This window comes from Saimiri boliviensis, chromosome 13 (assembly GCF_048565385.1).
Source record: "Saimiri boliviensis isolate mSaiBol1 chromosome 13, mSaiBol1.pri, whole genome shotgun sequence".
Classification (NCBI taxonomy): Eukaryota; Metazoa; Chordata; class Mammalia; order Primates; family Cebidae; genus Saimiri; species Saimiri boliviensis.
The window spans coordinates 10,773,159-10,794,335 of NC_133461.1; the positions used below are offsets into that span (position 1 = coordinate 10,773,159).

Sequence of the window (21,177 nt, forward strand, 5' to 3'; positions counted from 1 at the left end):
TGGAGCCCTGATTCCAGGCCAAATCGTTATTTCAAAATTCCTGTCTGATTGTGTCATCCCCTTGCTTCCTACTGATTTTGGGTAAAGAGAGAGATCCCACCTGATTCCTGCTAGGGCTTGCACCTCTGTGCTCCCAGGCTCACTCTCATCACAATGGCACTTACTCCTCTCTCCAGCCACAAAGGGCTCCTGTCCGGACCTTGGGCCCTCTGCAAACATGGGAAGGCCCCTGCCCTGATTCAATCTACCCAGGTACTGATTTCCTTTCATCAATCTGACCTCAATCTAAGCCATCATTTCCCAGGAGAAAGCAGTGCTACGAAGGTAGTAGTTTGTAACATTGAACAGAGTCACCTCAACAGACTTTTTTGTTGACAATTTGATTTGCTTTAGTCTTCTCCACTTGACTATAAGCCTCATGAGGACAGCTGTCACATTGTGCATCTTGCCAAATTTAACATCCTTTATCAACCCTGTGTCTGCCTGAAACACATTCCAACATCTTTTCCAGCTTATTTCTAGTTTTCCATCATGTAGTAAAAAACATCCACATTTCCCTGATTTTCCAGAAGCTAGAGCTGCAGATTGGATTTAGATGCTGGAAAAAGAGGATTTGGGACTGATTAAAGCAGGAAAAGAGGCATCAAGGAGTTACAGAGCTAGCAGGCCCAGTTCTGTGGGAAAATTTCTCATCCTCAGGTCATGAGGCTTGAGTGATCATGAAAAGCAAGCCGATGAAACAGTGGCATCCTGACCCCTGAATCTTCTAGAACTTCCCGGAGATGCCCATTCTTTAGCTAGGTACATGCTGCTAGGTGCCGGGTCAGCATGCCCAGTGACGAGCTGACTCCCCTAGTCCTTCCAAATCATCGAATTCCTTCTATTACATATGTAACAGCAAAGATAGACAGATAAATAGATATGCATCCATCTATCTATATATGTATATATTCTGCTATCTACCACCAAACTAAGTGATATATTAAGAAAATGTTGACTAAATGAATAAACAATAGAAGGAGTAGATGCTAACTGAATTTACATGAAATTTCTCCTACCTATAAGATGTGATAACTTGCACCTTTTATAAAAGTAGGTCTTAATAGTCTTTGTTTTCTGTTAGTTATATATTTCAAATGCACATGAACCAAAGAAGGAGGATTGCAACATTTGCAAACTCATACTGCCTATATGTCACAGAAAAGAAAACTGAAAACCATTTTACCTTAGTTTGGAAAATATCTTTATTCATACTTTATATACAACTATTTAAACTAAAAATGAACTGACATTGATTTTTCCCTTAAAATGGGTTACATGCTAATAAGCAAAAAGTGGATAAGGCACATCTTAAAAGAAGAAATAATGAGAGAGACATTCCTCATATGGTATTAAGCTGATGCAAAAATGGCAAAAACTGCAATTAGTTTTGCACCAACCTAATACATGTTAGGCTAACAAATAGTCACTCACTCAAATAGAAAAGAGTAGAAAACATTACAACTGAAACAATTATCTGAATAAAGGACAAATTTGAATTTCAAAAATATTGTAAATTCAAATTTTCTTTCTTTCTATAATGTATATACAGCCAAAGTATTCATTATGAAATGCTCATTAATATGGGTAAAAAGCACGTCAACTACATCCACCCAAATTGTGCCAAATAAACTGTATATTTAGAAAAAAAAACTGAATTAATTCTATGTGGCATAAGGCAAGGTAGGATAATTAACATTAACTAGCTTAAGGTAGAATAATTTTTGTCATACATACCCAGCCAGTTAATTATGTATCCATATGCTACTGATCCTCACACCTGCCTCACCATGGCGTGGGAGACGTCTCACATTTTGCTGCTCCTTGCGCGTGCTGTCAAGGACAATGCCACTAAACAGCCACTAACCTGCCTCCAGCACAGAGCTTCAAGCGTAACTGAGTGCAGCAGATGGGAAAAGAACTTTATTTGTGATATCTATTTAAATGTAACTAGAAGATATATAAAATATCCTTGAAAATATATCAGTTGAGATTACCGATAACAAAAGATATTTATCTCAATTGCTGCCCTCATTAACATTATACACACACACACACACACACACACACACACACACACACACACAATCTCTCTCTTTCTTTCTCTCTCTCTCTCTCTCTCTGTTGATTAGTGTGAAAATCAGAAATACAGTCAGTCCTCACCTAAAATCATTGATAGAGTCTTGGAAAATATGATTTTATGTAAAACAACGTGTAAAAAACCAATTTTACCATTGGATAATGGACATAAATGAGACTTGAGTTCCTATGGCATGTTTCTGGTTACAAAAACATCACCAAATTTATAAATTAAGATCCCCAAATGCTTCTAATATTAAACACTGAAATAAATGTGAGCTCTATGCACATTGAAGAAAGACTCATAAAAACAATAAGACAATTACTTATCTGATTTCTGGTGAACCAGTGAGGTCAGAGTTTGGAGTGGTGGTGTTATAAATAAAGGAATAAATGTTTTCATACTGAAGATGGTCAGGAGCACCTCCAGCCTCCATGCAATCCCAAAACAAGCACATATAAGGCGAGTTTGCTTAGCACTTTTGTACTGCATGGCTTATTGTAATATATCCAAATGATGATTGTATGATTTGCAAAATTTTATTTTACAATAATTTGTATTCATTTTGCAACCCGTTTATTTCAGTTCAGGGTCAGAGGTGGCCTGAGCCTATCCCAGCAGCTCAGGGCACCAAATGGGAACCCACCTGGACAAGACAGCATCCCATTGCAGGGCCACTCACACACACACCCAAACTCACTCAGCCTAGGACCATTAAACACGCCAATTCACCTAGCACATGCGTCTTTGGGATGTGGAAGGAAACAGGAGTAACTGGAGAAAACCCACTCAGACATGGGGAAAGTGTTAACTCCACACAAACAGTGACTGCAGCAGGGAATAGATTTTGTTTCTCTCATTGTTGTAATGAAAGACATTATTTGAAGACCTACTGTAACCTATAATAATTTACAGTTATTGCAAAGGTTATTGTAATGTATTTTGAGATAATTGGTGTTGATTTGTTGTTTTCCAAATATAATGCACATAAAAATTACCTTGTTTTAAAATATATGTGGTTCTGGGTCCCAAGTTACATTCCTAGTAATTACAGATTTTTACTTCAGAAAGCACCATATCTGGCCAAAATAGGTCAATGTCCAACTTTTAAAAACACTGCTGCAGGAGATAAGAACATCTAATGAATTCACACCATCTCTGTATGTAAATTTATTCATATACTGGAAATATATGGAGGAATGTACTGGAACGCCTGACCTCAGGTGATCTGCCTGCCTCAAGCTTCCAAAGTGCTGGGATTGCAGGCATGAACCACTGCACCTGGCAGGTTTGCCTTAAAGTAGGAACATACACACACCCCATGCAATGGAAAATTAAATCAAAGTTCATCAAAAGCAAAGAGATGATTCTTTCTAGTTACTGATGTATGGATGCTTTCTCTCCTTTCTTTTTCTATAATGTAGAGAGAATTAGAAAGGCTGCCAAATGCTGTGAAAATTTAAATGCCATTAAATTAAGCATAATCAAATGATGAGGAAACAGAAAGTGATGGCCAGTCACAGAGAAACAGGAAATTTTAAAAATATCAATTATGTCAACAACCATATCAAATTAAAACTGTGTAAATTAAAAAGAAATAAATCCAGCAACTAGAAAGAGTACAATAAGCCACAATCAGAAGCCAATAGCCATTTTAATGAAAATAAACTGGAATTCCAAGGAAACATTACATTGTGCACATGAACCCAAATTAGTGACATTTATTTAAACTCCATAATTAAATTCTGAAAAACAGGACAGGATCATGGAATTCTGGACTAAAATACAGACAACCCAATTTAAAATTAGTCAAACAGTTTGGGTATGCATCTCTGCCAAGAAGATATACCAATGGCCAATAAGCACATGAAAATATCTTCAACATTATTGGTCATCAGGAAAATGCAAAGGAAAATCACAATGAGAAACCAAACCCACTGGGATCAGTATAATTCAGAACAAAAACACAAAAGAACAAGTGTTGCCAAGGATGTGGAGAAATGAAAATCCTCATGTATTGCTGGCAGAAAGCTAATGGGTTCTGCCACTATGGAATACAATTTGGTGATCCCTCCAAAAGTTACAGATAGAATTACCCTACACCTAAATATATATCCCAAATAATTGAAAACAGGTATTCAAATAATACATGTGCATGCATGATTAGAGCAGCACTATTCAAAAGAGTCAGAGGCAGAAACAGCTCAAGTGTCCACCAGCACATGAAGAGATGAACAAATACCAGACAGGCAAGAAAGGAATGAAGTACCCAAAAAGATTGCTACAATGTTCATGGACCTTGAAAACATGGTGATAAATTTAAAAAGCCAGACATAAAAGGTTACATATTGTATGATTCCATTTATATGAAATATCCAAAAATCCACCATGACAGAAAGCAGAAGTGTGGTTGCTAGGGAATTAGGGGAGGGAGGAATGGGGAGTTACTGCATCCCGGTTACTGGGTTTCCTTTTAGGCGATGAAAGTGCTTTGAAATTAAATAGACAGAGTGGTCCCATAACACCATGAGTCTACTAAATGCCACTAAATGTTCTCTTTTAAAATGGTTAATTTTATGTTATGTAATTTCACTTTAATGAAAAAGAAAAGAAAAAAGAAGAAATCGTGAATGGCTCAGATCTATTAAAGTTATCTGAGTTTACACTAATCTTATGATTTTAGCTCAAACTTGCCTTTTTGTTTTAATTTTAAATAACTTTTGTAACCATAGTGTTTTATGTCCTTTTATGTAAGAAGGTAAATAATTATTTCTCTCATCATTGCTTTAAATCAAGCTAATATAAGTCAACTGATAACCGCGATGTGAGCTGCAAAGTTATTTTGTAATAATATGGTGGATTATTAGTAGTATGCTAGTTATATCAAACAAAAATATATAATTTCATATCTAACATTCATAAATGTCATAATTTATGCAATGACATTTTATTATTAAATATAAGCGACTTAAATTGTCAACATTTGCATCTTTGTTTTGGATGCAAATGTTGCATCCAAATTGGATATAACATAATTGGATATGGATTAACATATTTGTTTGATACACATGAAGGAGCTTTTAAATGATAATATAAACTTCCAATAACACGTCTGCCTTATTGATAGAATAAAAGATAAGTATAAGAGTTGAAAATAAATCAGGACACACAATTAACTTCAAATAGTAATAACAGAAGCATCGATATGTAAACTTAGGCATTTGATACACAGTTATGAGATGTGACAAACAATGTACGTAGTAGGGACTGAGATTTAATATTCATAATTTTAGCAATTATAACAGTGACTGGTGTAAGAGAATATGAAAGTAAAAGGATGTAAAACTTCTCCTGTTACTAATTTATTCTTAACAATAATGTTTCATATATGCAAAACCTTATCCACGTAGTTTTCCTTCAGTGGAGAACCATAAAACAGGGATAATAAATTTCCCATTTTAGAATTAAACTTGTAAAAGTCAATTCTGTGTGTGTGTGTCGGGGGGCTGCATTTGAAAGCAGGCATGAACAATCATAGTACATTAGGGTAAAAGCCACACTATTTTTGCAGTTTACTGATTGTTTCAAACCAGTAGGGAACTTTCAGTACATGCTTTCTGATTCGCATTAAGAAATGGTACTTTAAAACTATGATATTTTTATCTCTGTTAACTTCAGAGATTCTTTGGCAAAAGAACACTGCTCCATTCAACCCACATAATTCCATACATCTTTTAAAAAATGTATACAAAATCATGGATGTATTTCTATGTTTTATGCAATAACTAAATTATCAATTTACACTGGACATACATGTAGCCTAGCATTTTGCTACAAGCAGGACATTCTTCAAAATAAATTATTTTCCATTTTTATTACCAAAATATAACACACTTTATATTTTAAATACTTGAAATTTTCCATATGTCAAAAACTCTCAATCGTAACATAAATTTTTATTAATAACTACATTTAAAAATAGAATTTTTAGGGTATATCAGCTATCAAAGCTATGTAAACAGTTAAAGAAAAGTAGGAAATTATCCAATACAATAATATCTATAATAATTTCTCTTTTATAATAGTAAAAAATAATTACTGTGTATTCTTAAATGAATGATTTTATAAATAATGGTAGGATTTGGAAGAAAAACAACATACCATATGAGGAAAACTTAACAAATGCATAGATTTGCCTGCTAAACCACTGACTGGAAATAAAATATTTTTGAAGCCAAAGTTACTAAACAAAATAAACATAATGTGATTCCTTGAATATGGACTAGTCTCATTAACACAAATTCATTAGGAATAGACTTTAATGGCCTTTCAACTTTTAGATGAATTCATCATTTTCCTAACACACATCAGTTACTGCCCTGGCACATTAACTTTTTGAAAGCGATCCATTATGTGACCTGAATGAAGGGATTCAGTTGCCAGAATGATTTCAGTAAACAGGCTTCCAAAACGCTTTGCCAGAGGCATGGAGCATTACTCAAAAGAATATGGACAACGTTTTCCAATAACTTTTCATTTTCAAAAGTATTGTTCGTGATAGAGAATACATAGACTGCATATGAACGGAAGAACTGAGGTATTATAAACAAGATTTTGTACCATATATTGGGTAAAGCAAATCAGCATTTATACCATAGATACTATAGAACATACTATTTATACTACCGATCATATAAAAATAATATCTAAAAATTGCAATTCTACTTTTTTCCATCACAGAAAAATTAGGACTTCTCTTGATAAATATTACATTTGTGTGTTTGTTTGTTCTCTCTTTGGTTATTATGTCTTATCCTTTTGGAGTGGGCACAAACCCCACTTTTCATTTTTCTTCCTCTCGTTTGTCTTATATCTTTTCTCTGTCCTTCTGAAATTTCAAAAAAGTGAACAAAGGGAGGAAAGGAAGTGATAAGAGCATAAAAAAGGTTTAGGATCAGGGAGTTATCTAAAGTTCTTTTTTGGTTTCTGAAGCCTGAGAGAAGATATTTTTTATTTAACTCCAGAATGATGTTTTTCTGTGTGTGAAACTCCCTTCTGTCTATGCCTTTCAATTATGTCAATATTAGATATCAATTCATCCGGACTTCTAGAGTCTAGCTTCCTTCCCTTCGTACATCTATGAAAACCTGTTTACTCTTTTAACTTTTTGGTACAATGACTCATGCATACAAATTATTGCTTATCTTAAACTACAGATATCTCATTTTTTAAAAAAATTTATTCCTTTCATGAATGTTTTTAAAGACCTAGTATGAGAAAAGTGTGCTAGGTTGTAGGGATATATAAATTAGCAAAAGCATTGCAATCCTTCATCCATCACCTAGTCACATGCGATAGAGATTCTCATCAAATGACCTCACAAACAACTAGACAATTGCAAAAACTGCAACAGCTATATGATTTATTCAGGTAAATCAGGAAAGGTTTTTAGAAGGAAGTAAAATCCTAGTTAATATCAGAAGAATTACTATGACTTAAGAAAGCAAATGGAACCAGAGAAGAACTGTGGCAGGCTTCATGAGAAGGGCTGCCAGAAGCTGCAACAAAAGCAGGTCTTCTAACAGGTAAATAAGCAATAGGAGAGCACTGGGCTCAGACTGATGCCATGCTACTGAAGATGGTGCAGATATGTACTGTTCAGATGAATATGTTGTCATTTCCTATAACTACCCTTTTGTGTTTCAGAGAGGGTCCTATATGTCTATAAAGAGGTTGCTAGATGAAGATGATAGCTCAAACCTCTGACCCATATAATGTTGGAGACAGAGATACTAGGGAAGTCATGCTGCTTTTTGATTTTCTATCTCTGCCCAGCTGTGATATTGCTTAGATGTGCACATGCATTTAAGTTACTAGTTGGCTTAACTTACAGGAACATGAGCTTGATAATCTCAGAGAAACCTGGTAATAGATAAATGTATATGGGAAATTATTATTTTTTCCTTCAAAAGAAAGAGCCTATGGAAAGGTCCTGTGGTGGGAGACAGCATGAAGTAATTCAAAGCACTAAAACATGAAAATGGGTGGAAATATGTAATCCAAGAAGAAAAATAACTCTGGCAGTAGAATAGAAATGAATTGCAAGTGAGTAATTCGATGCAACGGTGCAGAGACATTATTAATAATTGTCATAGGCAAAACACTTGCTACTCAAAGTGCAATCTGGACCAGTAGAATCAGCATCACCTAGAAGCCTTGTAAGTGCAGACGTTCAGGGCTTGTCCCAGACCTACAGAATCCCATCAGGGCTCATAATGAAGGAGGTTTACATCTCATATCAACAGTAGGATGTTTTCCATTAACTTCCAGAAATATTATCTAAGACACCATTTCGTGACCTGAGGTGATGAAAGTGAACTGTTTGTGAGAAACGGTGTTTATGCAGTTCTGGGTCAGAGCTATGGTGGCCACATCCCCGCCATAAGTTTCAGGAGAAGACTTCCAGCTACTCACCCATATGTTAGAAGCAAAGAAAATAAGACACTGGGAAGATATGGGCAAAATAAGAGACTGGGAAGATATGGGCAAAATAAGAGACTGGGAAGATATGGGAACTCTGAGAATTTGCATAAAAACGTAGATCCAGAGTGCAAATGTGGAAATTGCAATTCCAGTTGAGGGGAAAGACGTTTCTTTGGAGGACAACCATTTCCACATATTTACTTCCTACGAACCAACCAACAATCATCAGCAGCCTACCTCTCCTACTTTCTCTGGTTCCCTCCACCACCTCACTACTCAGAAGTGTGATCTAAAACAAAAGCAGTGGCATCACCAGGAACCTTGATAAATACTCAGTATCACAGACGTCACCCCAGATCTGTGATTACAATCTGCGTTTTAAGAGATCCCTGGATCATTCCTTTGTGTCTTAAATTTGAACATGCACATTAAAGTATCTCAAGTGTAATTGCGGGATTCTGAATTCCAAACAAATAAATATAAACTAACTATCAACACAAAATCTGCAATTCTTGATATGAATGAAAGAATGCTAACAATGCAATTGTTCAGAAACACAACTTTCTGTTTCTGTTGAACTAATTCTTCAGTTCTTATGCTGATAATTATGATGGAAATGTACTACTAGCATACATCAGAGAAACCCTAGCCAATCTACAATTTTATAGCATCTACGATGAATATTCTGTAAAGTTTCTTTAACCAATCTACAATTTTATAACATCTATGGTGAATATTTTGTAAAGTTTTTTTAGAGACGGAGGTCTTGCTATGTTGCCCAGGCCAGCCTCAAACAACTGAGCCCAAAGAATCCTACCTCACCTGCCCTAGTATCTGGCACTATCGGTGCAAACCACTGCACCTGATTAACTTTATGACTTTTAGTCAAAATCCTATGTAAACTTCTTAGTAGGCTCCTGATATTTTGTAAATTTAATTTTGATAGTTCATCAATATTATGGTGGAACAGAAAGAACTAGTGATACTATAAGTAATGTATGGTTAAGTTAATTATTGGTAAATAGAATCTAATTCCAGCTAAGAAATGAGTTCAGTGTTATCCAATCCCTGTTTTACTTATTTTTATTATAGATAAACTTATTTTTCTGGATGTTAGAGCTTTTTTGTTTTTCAGTTTATCATTAAGATTTCTCTTTCTAGTTTTGTACTTACTTAATTACCCTAGTGGAGATTATTACCTTAGATTACAAACTTTAGGATCCATACCTCAGAACAACGGGATATGATCTCTTAGAATTTATCACAGAGAACTTATCTCTTAATGTTCCCACACCTGTCTCAACAAAAATGGTAACACCAATTATTCTCCTAATTTCAAGCTTCATTAAATTTGGGCTGTTATCACTAAAATACTTTAAAAATTGTTTAGGATCAATCAATATTATTCTTTTAATTTGTATTCTGGGTATAAATACCATAAATTATTCCCCTAGATTTAATTCATTTATTTTCTCTCCTATCATAGGGGATGTACTGATTGTCCTCAGTGTTATAAATTCACTTATGCCCTTTACTCTTAGTGCAAAACTTTCCTGATTTTGAGTTGGGTTTAGTAAAAAAAATTCTCCAGAACAAAATATTATGTAAAACTACTTTAAAAAATATGTCTTTTTTTTTTTTTTTAATTGAGACAGTCTCTGTCACCTAGGCTGGAGTGCAGTGGTGCCATCTAGGCTTATGGCAATCGCTGCCTTCTGGGCTCAAGCCAGTCTCCTCCCTAGCTGGGATTACAGGCATGCACCATCAAGCCCAACTAATTTTTGCATTTTTAGTAGAGACAGGGTTTCCCCATGTTGACCAGGCTGATCTTGATCTCCTGATCTCATGAGATCCTCCTGCTTCAGCCTCCCAAAGTGGTGGCATTACAGGTATGAGCCACTGCACCCAGCAGTCTTTCAAATAATATAATAATAAAATATTGTGGCTAGTTTTAGAAACTTATCCATATATTTACATTGCACTTTAGGTTCTGGGGTACATGTGCACATCATGCAGGATTGTTGCCTGGGTACCTACATGGCAATGTGGTTTGCTGCCTCCACCCACCCATCACCTCACCTATATCCGGCATTTTGATGATATAATATATAATTTCCAAATAGGACTATTACATTATTACATAACACCAGAATGTTTGTTTTCTTTTTTTTTTCTTTCTTTCTTTCTTTTTTTTTTTTTTTTTTTTGAGACGGAGTTTCGCTCGATACCCAGGCTGGAGTGCAATGGCGCGATCTCGGCTCACCGCAACCTCCGCCTCCTGGGTTCAGGCAATTCTCCTGCCTCAGCCTCCTGAGTAGCTGGGATTACAGGCATGAGCTACCATGCCCAGCTAATGTTTTGTATTTTTAGTAGAGACGGGGTTTCACCATGTTGACCAGGATGGTCTTGATATCTCAACCTCCTGATCCACCAGCCTCGGCCTCCCAAAGTGCTGGGATTACAGGCTTGAGCCACTGCGCCCGGCCCAGAATGTTTGTTTTCAATTCTATAAAATTCATGACTGATTTTAATGACATTTCTGTTTATATTTAATTGCTTTTAAGTGGTTATTTTAATCTGTATGTGTCTCCATTAAAGCTAAGTACAAATATTAATATCAGTTAAACTCAGTGTTTAGCAGGTTGGTTTCGAACAAAAATTTCTAACGTTAATTTCTTTACCCTCTATATTTTCAAACCATAATTTCCCTGGTTTTTGAATAGACAATGTTAGGAAATGCTCAGATTTTTGTTTCCAAATTGCAAATAAGGCCTTTGGAGAAATGTCTTCTGATCAGCTACATTCTGAAGACTCACTAGTTACGTTCTCAAACTGTGCTAAAATTCTCAGCATAAATATAGCATAAGCATCTACATATTTCATGTTAAAAATGTATGTGTCATGGTTCATCAACTTATTTTCATTCAGAAAGTCTTTGTACACCTGCTCTATGCACAGGAGGTAGCACTAAGTTTCCTGAAATTGGTAAGACAAAATTGGTTCCATAAAGGTAACTGGGACAAGTAAAAAGGCACCCGTATAATAATTGAAATCCTACCGAGAAACAGAGGAAGTGATGCTTGGCTGACTGTTTTTAAAGGACTGCCATGGCTCAGTGTGGACTGTCTATACTAGGTTACTAACGCAAATGTAAAGTCTATCCCAGAGGGTTTTGTGTGGCCAGAACAATGTTTCTAGTACTTTCAATATGAATGCTTTCCCGTGAAGCACTGCTCTCTAGCTAGGGAGAAGTGCTGTTTTCTTTTGTCACCCTTTACCTAACTCTCACATTTTCCTTCTTGGCCCCTTCTGTACATGTAAACCTAGAGACTACTGGGCTACAGAAGGAGGCAACAAGCCATGACCTATAAGCCAAAACCGGCTCCACACCTGTTTCTGTGCCACCCCTGAAATATTCTCTATGTTTTGAAGGCTTATAATTTTTCAAAAGGATATGCCACAGAGACATATGTGGCTTACTTAAATAATTTGATATATTCACAATTTTGATCTTAACAAAAAAAGTTTGCCCATCCCTAGTCTAGAATAACACTCCCATGTGTTTGCTGATGTACTCATATATAGACTTATTACACACGCACATCAAGTAACTTATATAACCAGGAGAAATTGTGAAACACTTTTCAATGATCAACAAAGATTCCTAGTAGTTGTGTCTAACACGTTTCTCAGGTAAGGTTTTCTGATTCTATAAGTCCTGCAACTGTTGATATCATTAAGTTATTTTACACAAAAGCCTGTAATTTATACATAATCCATGTCGATATAACGGATTCTTGTCCAAAAACCCGTGGGACAACCTTATCTGGTGATAGTGCAATTTACTTCCCCACCCATTATGGAAGAGCCAGTCTTGTATCCATTAAGCACATTCATTTTGGCATTATTGGGTGCCTAGCTATGTCACACTTAGATGCTCCTTTGAACAGGCTTTAATAACTTACTGGTTTCTTTATTAACTAATGGGTTAAATAATACAGTTGACGTGTTCATTTTATGTTCATATGAAGTTACGAGCTTACCATTTTTTATCCTTTAAATATGTTAACTTATTTATGTTGTATAGATACACTATTGTACTAATATGTATCATAAAACATAAGATGGGGATTCAGAAACCAAGAGCTAAAAAAGTGTTACTAGATTTTTTCCACAATACAGTGTGACATGTACACCCCACCTTCGATGCCACGGTAATTTTTAATATACTTAAATGTTTTAGCTACCTTGATCTTGTGAAAGAAAACTAAGAAAAATTATGGACAAATAGCTTAAATTATTGAATTCACATTTTCTGAGTTTATTGAAGACATTTTTAAAAAAACTTTAACTCATATCAGTTAATCCAATAAAGACAGGTAGATTTTTTAATGTTGGAAGGAAATGTACATTTAAATGATCAAGCATCAGTAACATAATTTACTACTGGCTGTGAAATCAGACTTTCAAATGTAGCTGCATTTCTCTTCCTTAAAGCATACTCTTGGATTTACTTATGTTTTTACAAATTTAGTTCTTAAACATCATTTAAAATGCAGGCTTCATTCTGAGAAGAGCACTCAATATTGCCACTGAAGTTCTGTTGTCTGGTGTCATTTTGTCAATTACGCTGATGCCATGAGACCATGGAACAGTGCCACTGTTTCCAGGAGCAACAGAAAATCAAAAGATTTACATGCAATGTTGTTCTAGAAAAATCTACTATGTTGGTTTATGCTTAAAAAATAGTTACTACCAGAGTAGTAATTTTCCAATCTATCCTTTAAAAGTTCCAATGTACTACTGCATTTTTTTTAAGTTGTAAAAGAATGATGTACATATATCCTTAAACATAGCACATAAAAGCAACCACTAGATGGAGATTTAGATGTTAAGATTACTTATGTAAAGAAAATTATTTATTTGAATTAATAGTGCAATTTAAGATTGAAAGGTATTTTCTTTACAAGTGCACTCCCTATACCACTGAAATAAAAAAGTCAAATCTAAAACTATGCAAAAAGTCATCCCTTTTTGAATTAATAGAGACTTAAAAAATTTTATTGAACAATAAGAATATTAAAACCCAACATATTTTTTTTTTAAATTTATGTGGGGTTCTTGATGAGTAGCAGGTAGTTTTACGTATGCCATAAACCTTTGGTAAATGTGATTTAAATGCAAATGTCATGTAGTAAGAGATCTTATATTTCTTTAGAGACTAATAATCATGAATGTCCCATTACATGCTAACACCGTCTTTCACCGCCTCACTCATATACAGAACTTCTATACATATATAGAAATGGCATTCATACATTATACACACACACACACACACACACACACACACATAGATGTTTATACGTATATAAGTACCATGGATGAATACCATGAATATATTATATATATTCATAGATAAAACATATTACATATATTCATATATATTATATATATTCATAGACTTCATATATATATTCATATATATAACATATATATAATTGATCCATGGTACTTATATACGTATAAACTAATTCTTACTGAAATAATGCTAAAACTGCAGTATGGTTTTGTGTTATGATAAAATCTATATTATTCCCTAACTTTGGCATGTTCTGTGCACAGCTCTTATTCATTTGACATTTGAGGACACCATAATCTTGACATTTTGAGCTTCTGGAGAAATTTCTGTTGCACCAAGGATTCTGGCTTGCTACTGTTCCAAAATAAGTGATTATTTTAGTTCCAGTAGATAGTCTGAATTTGTAACAAAGAGGGTAAAAATCACCACACCACCCTCACTATCTAAGTGATATACACTTAAAGAATCCTACAGTCTTCTAAGTGATCAGCATAGCCACTGATTTGGCCAGACCTTCCAGAATCCTCCCAGTTTCCAAGTTCTGCTTAGTCATAGGCCAAAGAACTATACTGATGTCAAGAAGACCAGCTCAGGACTCAGTGTGCCCTGATGACAGGTGATGCCAATGCCAGTTCCAAACAGGGCTCAATCAACCCTAATTTTTCCTGAAAAACATACTTTATATTATGATATTTTGATATAACTAAAAAGGTGCCAAAATTAAATATAATCAATTGCTTCTTAATCTATGTTCCCTTCTACTTTATTCTTAACAGTCATTATAATGTTTTATCTATAAAAATTTATGTGTATGACTCCCTGTATAGACTCTAATCTCATGCTGGGCAGGGATAATGATTCATCAGTTAATATCCTCATTACCTGCATATAGAACAGTGACTGACACAGAGAATAATATGAATAAATGTTTGTCTTATTTAAAGAAATCAAATAAAAAAGTATTTTAATAATCAAACCACATCCCATAATTAAGATAATTCTGTGCTTTTTAGAGCAGACATCTCCAAAAAAGATGTCTACAGATTTATCAGTATGCATATGTCAGAATCAAATACATTATTATAGTATATGAATCAGTATATAGAAAATTATGATCACTGACTATAACATTTAACTTAAGAATTTGCATTGCCATGTCACGAAACTCTAATACAATTTAATCTTGCATTTGCAATAAATCCTAGATTCATTAAAGAATAAGGAAACAATATGGAACTCAATTTTTCTGGCTATTTAGCTTTTATAGCTTATATGAGTATGAATGACTTATATATCTAAAAATATGAACTTACCAAATTCACCTTTTAAAACTGTTAAAGAAATTGAGTAAAAAATAGAATTGTGCATTACGATGCTATATATATATATATATATATATATATATATATATATATATAAAATTGAAAAAAACAGAAACAAGATACACATAATTTACAGCATATTGACACCAAACACACAAATTACAACTATAAGACTGCCATTAAAAGCACATTTAAAAATCTGCAAACTATCAAAAAAATGTTGATCTATAGCACAAACTATATCTACTGGCTTGGGGATAAAACACATCCAAAATTAAGTTTCCCAAATTCAAATTCTGAATTTTATCCTGGTTTTAAGATTTATATCATAGGCTGGAAAAAGTATTTTGTAAATGATGCATTTAATTAGCTCAAAAATAACTGTTCTGAGACTTACTAAAAAAGAACCAGAAAACAGTGAGCTCCAGCTAAATGTGAATGTTTATGCATATACTTACCTTAGCTAACAGCAAATGCTTATTGTATAGTTGCTTGAATTAATGACAAACTCTTTATTGGAAATAAGATTAATAGCTTAGACAATACTGAGACAAAGCTCTAATAGGAAACGAAAAGCAGAAAGGTCCATTTTTTTACTTCATTTTTCTTCCTTTAGGAAATCTTGAAACTGTCTGAAAATTTGTCATACTTTAACATTTGACACACTTTGTTTCAGATATATGACCAACATTATTTTACATCCCAGTGGACAAAAGAGCAAGGGGTATCAGGTATTAGCTAGCACAAAAGGAAATACCCAGATGCGGAGGTGCGTAAAAGTGAAGACAGACTCTGCATAGGCATCAGAGTGAGACTAGACAGTGAAAATGTGCTCCAAGGAGCACCCATACCTGGTTTTTTTCTTGCAGATCAATTTGTGACATCTTGAAATCAGGACCTTGAGAGTTTGCACTTAATCTGTTTTTCTTATCCAAGAGCTCTTCCATTTCTTTCACCTGGATCTTCAGCCTTCTGTTTTCTCTCTCCAGTCCCTGCTTTTCTGTTTCAAGTATTTCCCTCTTGTCCCACTCCAAGGTATTTTCAGCTTGCAGTCTCTCTAGCTACACAAAGAAAACACACACAAAAGGCAACATGCAGCATTTGCAATTACTGAAAGATAATGCAACCCACAAACAGGCTCCCATTAAGAAAGATTCGTGAATATGTCCATTGATAGAATTTTAAAAAGAAAATTCTATTTGTTTGAAAACTTGAGAACAATACAAAAGTCCTAAGATTAGGCCAAATCATAGATAAATGTACTTTCCTCTTGGTTCATGTAACTATCTCTACAACCATATGGACCATATTTTTCAAATAAATGTGTCAAGTGAAAAACTGCTGCTCTTGGGAACATTAATTTCCAATTTCAACTGATGAATATTCTCAGTGGAGAAGACACAAAACTATTTCGTGGGCAATTTTGATTCAGTATATTTCATTTATTTATCCATTCATTTATTTATCTAGGGAATAGATAGATGATGTATCTATTTATCTATCTATCTATCTATCTATCTATCTATCTATCTATCTATCTATCTATCTGTCTATCTATGCAACATTTGCAGTTGCCAAAAAGTAATGCAAAAGATGATTGAAAGATACATATAATTTATAATTTTATATTTTAAAATTTTACATTGAAACATTTTCTATGTAAAATTATATAAAATTCAAATATCAGTACCACAAATAAAATTGTATTGGGACACAGCCATGCTCATTTTTTCACACTTTGCCTATAATTGCCTTTACACACAATGGCTAAGATGTTGAGAGAGAGAGATCACAGGTTGTGAAGCCCAAAATATTCACTTTGTGGTCCTTTACACTAAAGTTTTGTCAACGTCTGCCCTTTTCCCGTCATTCTCAACAAAGGCTGCATGGTGTATCAACATGAGGAGATTTTTATAGCTACCAATGTCCAGAAGCCTACTCTGGAAATTCTGATTTAAGATAATTTTAATATCTTGGTCAGTTCTTTTAAAATTATTATACTTTTAGTTCTGGGGTACATGTGCAGATCTTTCACGATTGTTACATAGGTAAACACATGCCATGGTGGTTTGCTGCCTCCATCCCCCATGACCTACATTAGGTATTTCTCCTAATGTTCTCTCTCCCCAATCTCCCCACCCCTGCTATTCCTCCCTTAGCCCCTCACCCCCAGCAGACCTCAGTGTGTGAAGTTCCCCTCCCTGTGTCCATGTGTTCTCATTGTTTAACACCCACTTATGAGTGAGAACATGTGGCCCCATGTCTTTTGCAGGGACATGGATGAATCTGGAAACCATTATTGTCAGTTTTTATTATTTTAACATTTTTATGTTTTAAAGAGGCAATATAAAATGTATCTGTTTTCTAGAATTTTATTTCATCTAAATGATCATTATTATGAGGTGCAATTATATTTGTCTGCTATAATTTTTTTTTTGGTGGACATTGTAAGTAGAAGTGATTAGTAGCTTTTTTGCTCTAAATTCTAATCCTGAGCTGTGCATTCTAATCCGACTTCACCATTTATTTTCTGTATAAACTTAGGTAAATTCCACTACCCCAATGTGGACAATTTATTATCTAATCTGACAAGGTTTGTGAGAAGTGAAATTAATCAAAGTAATTAGAAAGCACTTTGTGTAGCAATGTTCTGTTTAAAGGAGAAACACTGTGGTAATAATTTTTTTAAATGTATATTTCTTTCATAAATTTGGGCATATGGATATCAAGATGTCAATGTAATTTATGGCATAAATCTATACAGTGGAGTAACTCTTTACAGTAGAAAACATTTTAGAATCTAGTCCTGGTTCCACCACTTACTCATTGTCTAATTCTGGAAAAGACATTTATTATGTTACTGACTTTCCTTACTTGCAAAATTAGTAACACCATACATATAATACCAAAATACAAGAGTATAAATGCCATATTTGTGGTATTGTAAGGACGGAATAGTGTCAACTATTCAAAAGTCCTTGAGGTCTATTTGGGATGATTAAAGTATGAGGCATTATAAAACTATCTCAAAAGGATAAAAATTCTAAATTACTTGTTTTTACATTGTTAATTTTAAGTGGCTTGATTGCAATATAATTAATACTATACTGTTTTAATGTATGTTGCTATGACATATTAAATTCTAAAAAACCACCAACTTAGTCAACATTTAGAAAAATGTTAAACTTCAATAATATCCTTTATATCATAATAAATTATGATATAAAAGCCTAAAAACTGCTTTTTCATATATACATAATTGTACCATTATTGTAGAAAATGTTCTGTTCCCAAATCTAAGAGATGCTCTGGCTTCTAAAATGTAGGAAACCAAAATTACATTCTTGGCACTAGATCTCATTTATCAATTAAATATAATAAACTAAGGTTCAAATTTTAGATGATATAGTTTGACATCTGGGGTACTTGTTTGGGGTTATGAAATGAAAATATTATATCACAATTTAATTTAGAAGATGGCATTACTTTCATTGTTAAGATTAATACTTAAAGTTTTTTATTATTGCATCACTTCTCAGAATAAAAATAATAAAGTTGTAACAAAAAGGCAGCAACTTAGTAATGAAAAATTAATATAAGGAAAGCAAATGTATTTTTGGGCAAGGACAAACATTTTGTTGTGACAAGTCTTTGCAAACTTGTAGGTTTTTTTTTTAAATGTTAAATAAATTGATTTAACATTAACTAACAGATAACAAGTAGAACCAAGGTTTTAAATAAGTAATAGATGGTCTGAATAAAACAACTTTACCTATTAAGGTTTTTTAAATTTTGAGACGGAGTTTCGCTCTTGTTATCCAGGCTGGAGTGCAATGGCACAATCTCGGCTCACTGCAACCTCCACTTGCTGGGTTCAAGCAATTCTCCAGCCTCAGCCTCCTGAGTAGCTGGGATTACAAGTGTGCGCCACCATACCCAGCTAATTTTTGCCTTTTTAGTAGAGACGGGTTTCACCATGTTGACCAGGATGGTTTCGATCTCTTGACCTCATGACCCACCTGCCTCGGCCTCCCAAAGGTTTTTTTTTTTTTTTAAGTAATGATTATAGCAGTAGCAACAACAAAGCTTAAACAATGACTTATGATGTTTCACTTTTTGTAGATTTATCAAAACATACAAATTATTGGATAAACATGTATATAATATGCATTAAAAATTAAAATTCCTATACAAATTAGAACATTGTAAAAATTCTAAGTTTTAGTTTTTATTTTGTAACACTGTGTGTGTTTCTTATCAGATCACTCTTTTACAAGAATTATATGAAAATCCACCAAATTAAAATGCATTTAATTGTATGAACATTAAAATGATAAAGGAAAAATCAGATAGTTTAAGCTTTCAAAGTTTATAATAAAAATAATAATTTTAGCAAATGGAAATAGAATTCCATTGCTTCAGTTCTGATGATCAAGAGAAAATCCTAAAATATTTCAATCGTATTTCAACTGTGAATTTTAACCAATAGTGTGTTCTAGCGTTAAATGAATTTCGGATAACATAGACATTACTGAAACATGTTTTCTGAAAATTTTAATGTAAAAGGACATTCTCCGTAATGAAAAAGTGCATTCACTAAAATATTTGTTCACTTAATGACATCAATTTCTTTACTTATTAATCATTGAGAAAAAGTACATAAATATACAACACTACATTTACTGAATGTTTATTGAATATGTTTATCAGAAAACAAAGAGAAACTGAATAAATGACTTAAAAAATACAAATAGAATATGAGTAAAATTGGTCATCATTTTATGAAGGAAAAAAATTCTGAGTGCCATAGAAAGGCCAGCAATAAATCAGGTAAAGGAGAAGGTCATTTGAGGAAATGATATTTAAGTTGAAACTTATAGTACAACAAAACAGAAAAGCATAGTCAGGCCCAGAGTGTCCCAAGCACAGGAAGCAGGAAATATGTTTGAACATTGCAAGACCCAGAAGAGTCTGCCCAGTTATGGAAGTTAGGATTTGGGGAGAACATAGCATAAAAGAAAATTGGACAAACACACTGGTTCTGAAAAATCAGTGTGAATATCAGAATCACTTAAGTTGCTTGTAAAAATGGTAATATTGTGACTATTCCTAAGGATAAAATATTGGATCATTTTCTAAACATAGCTATTTACTCATTCTTCAGCTGTCATTGCTTGATATTGTTGAAAAGATTTGAAAATTGTAATCATTACAACTAGAACATAAGCTTTATAAAACCAGGTTTGTCATTTTGCTCATAAGCCCAGCACCAGACACACAATCTATGTTTGCTCCCTAAATAACTGTTAAGGGAAAGAGAAAGCAGATAATGATAGTCTCCAGGAAAAAAAGCCTTTCTGTATTTCAATGACAACAATCAGACACAGAGCAAAATTAAGACAGCACTCTAAAACAGCCAGTTACTTGACTTACCATGACCTAACACCAAAGGATTTCTCCATACATTGACTGTGAACTCCTACTGCTATTATCATAGCTGCTTTACAATTTGTGGTAGTGAACACAGAGAGGCAGAGAGGATTTTTAATAAAATGACATACAAATGACTCCCAATTCTCCTTTTAGTCTAATAGCCTCCATTTTTCTTTTTTATAACGTGAGAAAACTCTTTCTTACAACCTAGTGTTATGAAGGAGAAATGAAATCATTTAGGGAAAATATTTATTAAACTTCCAAATTCAACTCAAATTCAAGTTGAGTTGGAATTAAACTTCCAAGTTAACTCAAATTCAACTCTTAAGTCATCCATCTGTTTTCTATAGGAGAAAACATATCAACAGCCACTTCAAATACAAAGTGATGTATTAACTTTTTCCTCAAGTTTTATCAAGATGACGATCATTTTGTAAACGGCTCTAAACAACCAAGAA

General features: G+C 33.8%; 1 protein-coding gene across 11 annotated transcripts in view; it reads right to left on the reverse strand.

Moving 5' to 3' along the window:
* The window catches only part of CCDC102B (coiled-coil domain containing 102B), a 336,572-nt gene that overhangs the window by 155,052 nt on the left and 160,343 nt on the right, over positions 1-21,177 (reverse strand). For all 11 annotated transcript variants that reach the window (XM_074383267.1, XM_074383268.1, XM_074383263.1 and 8 more), the window contains one exon: positions 16,138-16,347. In XM_074383267.1, the coding sequence (XP_074239368.1) occupies positions 16,138-16,347 (210 nt within the window). The remainder of the gene's footprint in view (positions 1-16,137; positions 16,348-21,177) is intronic.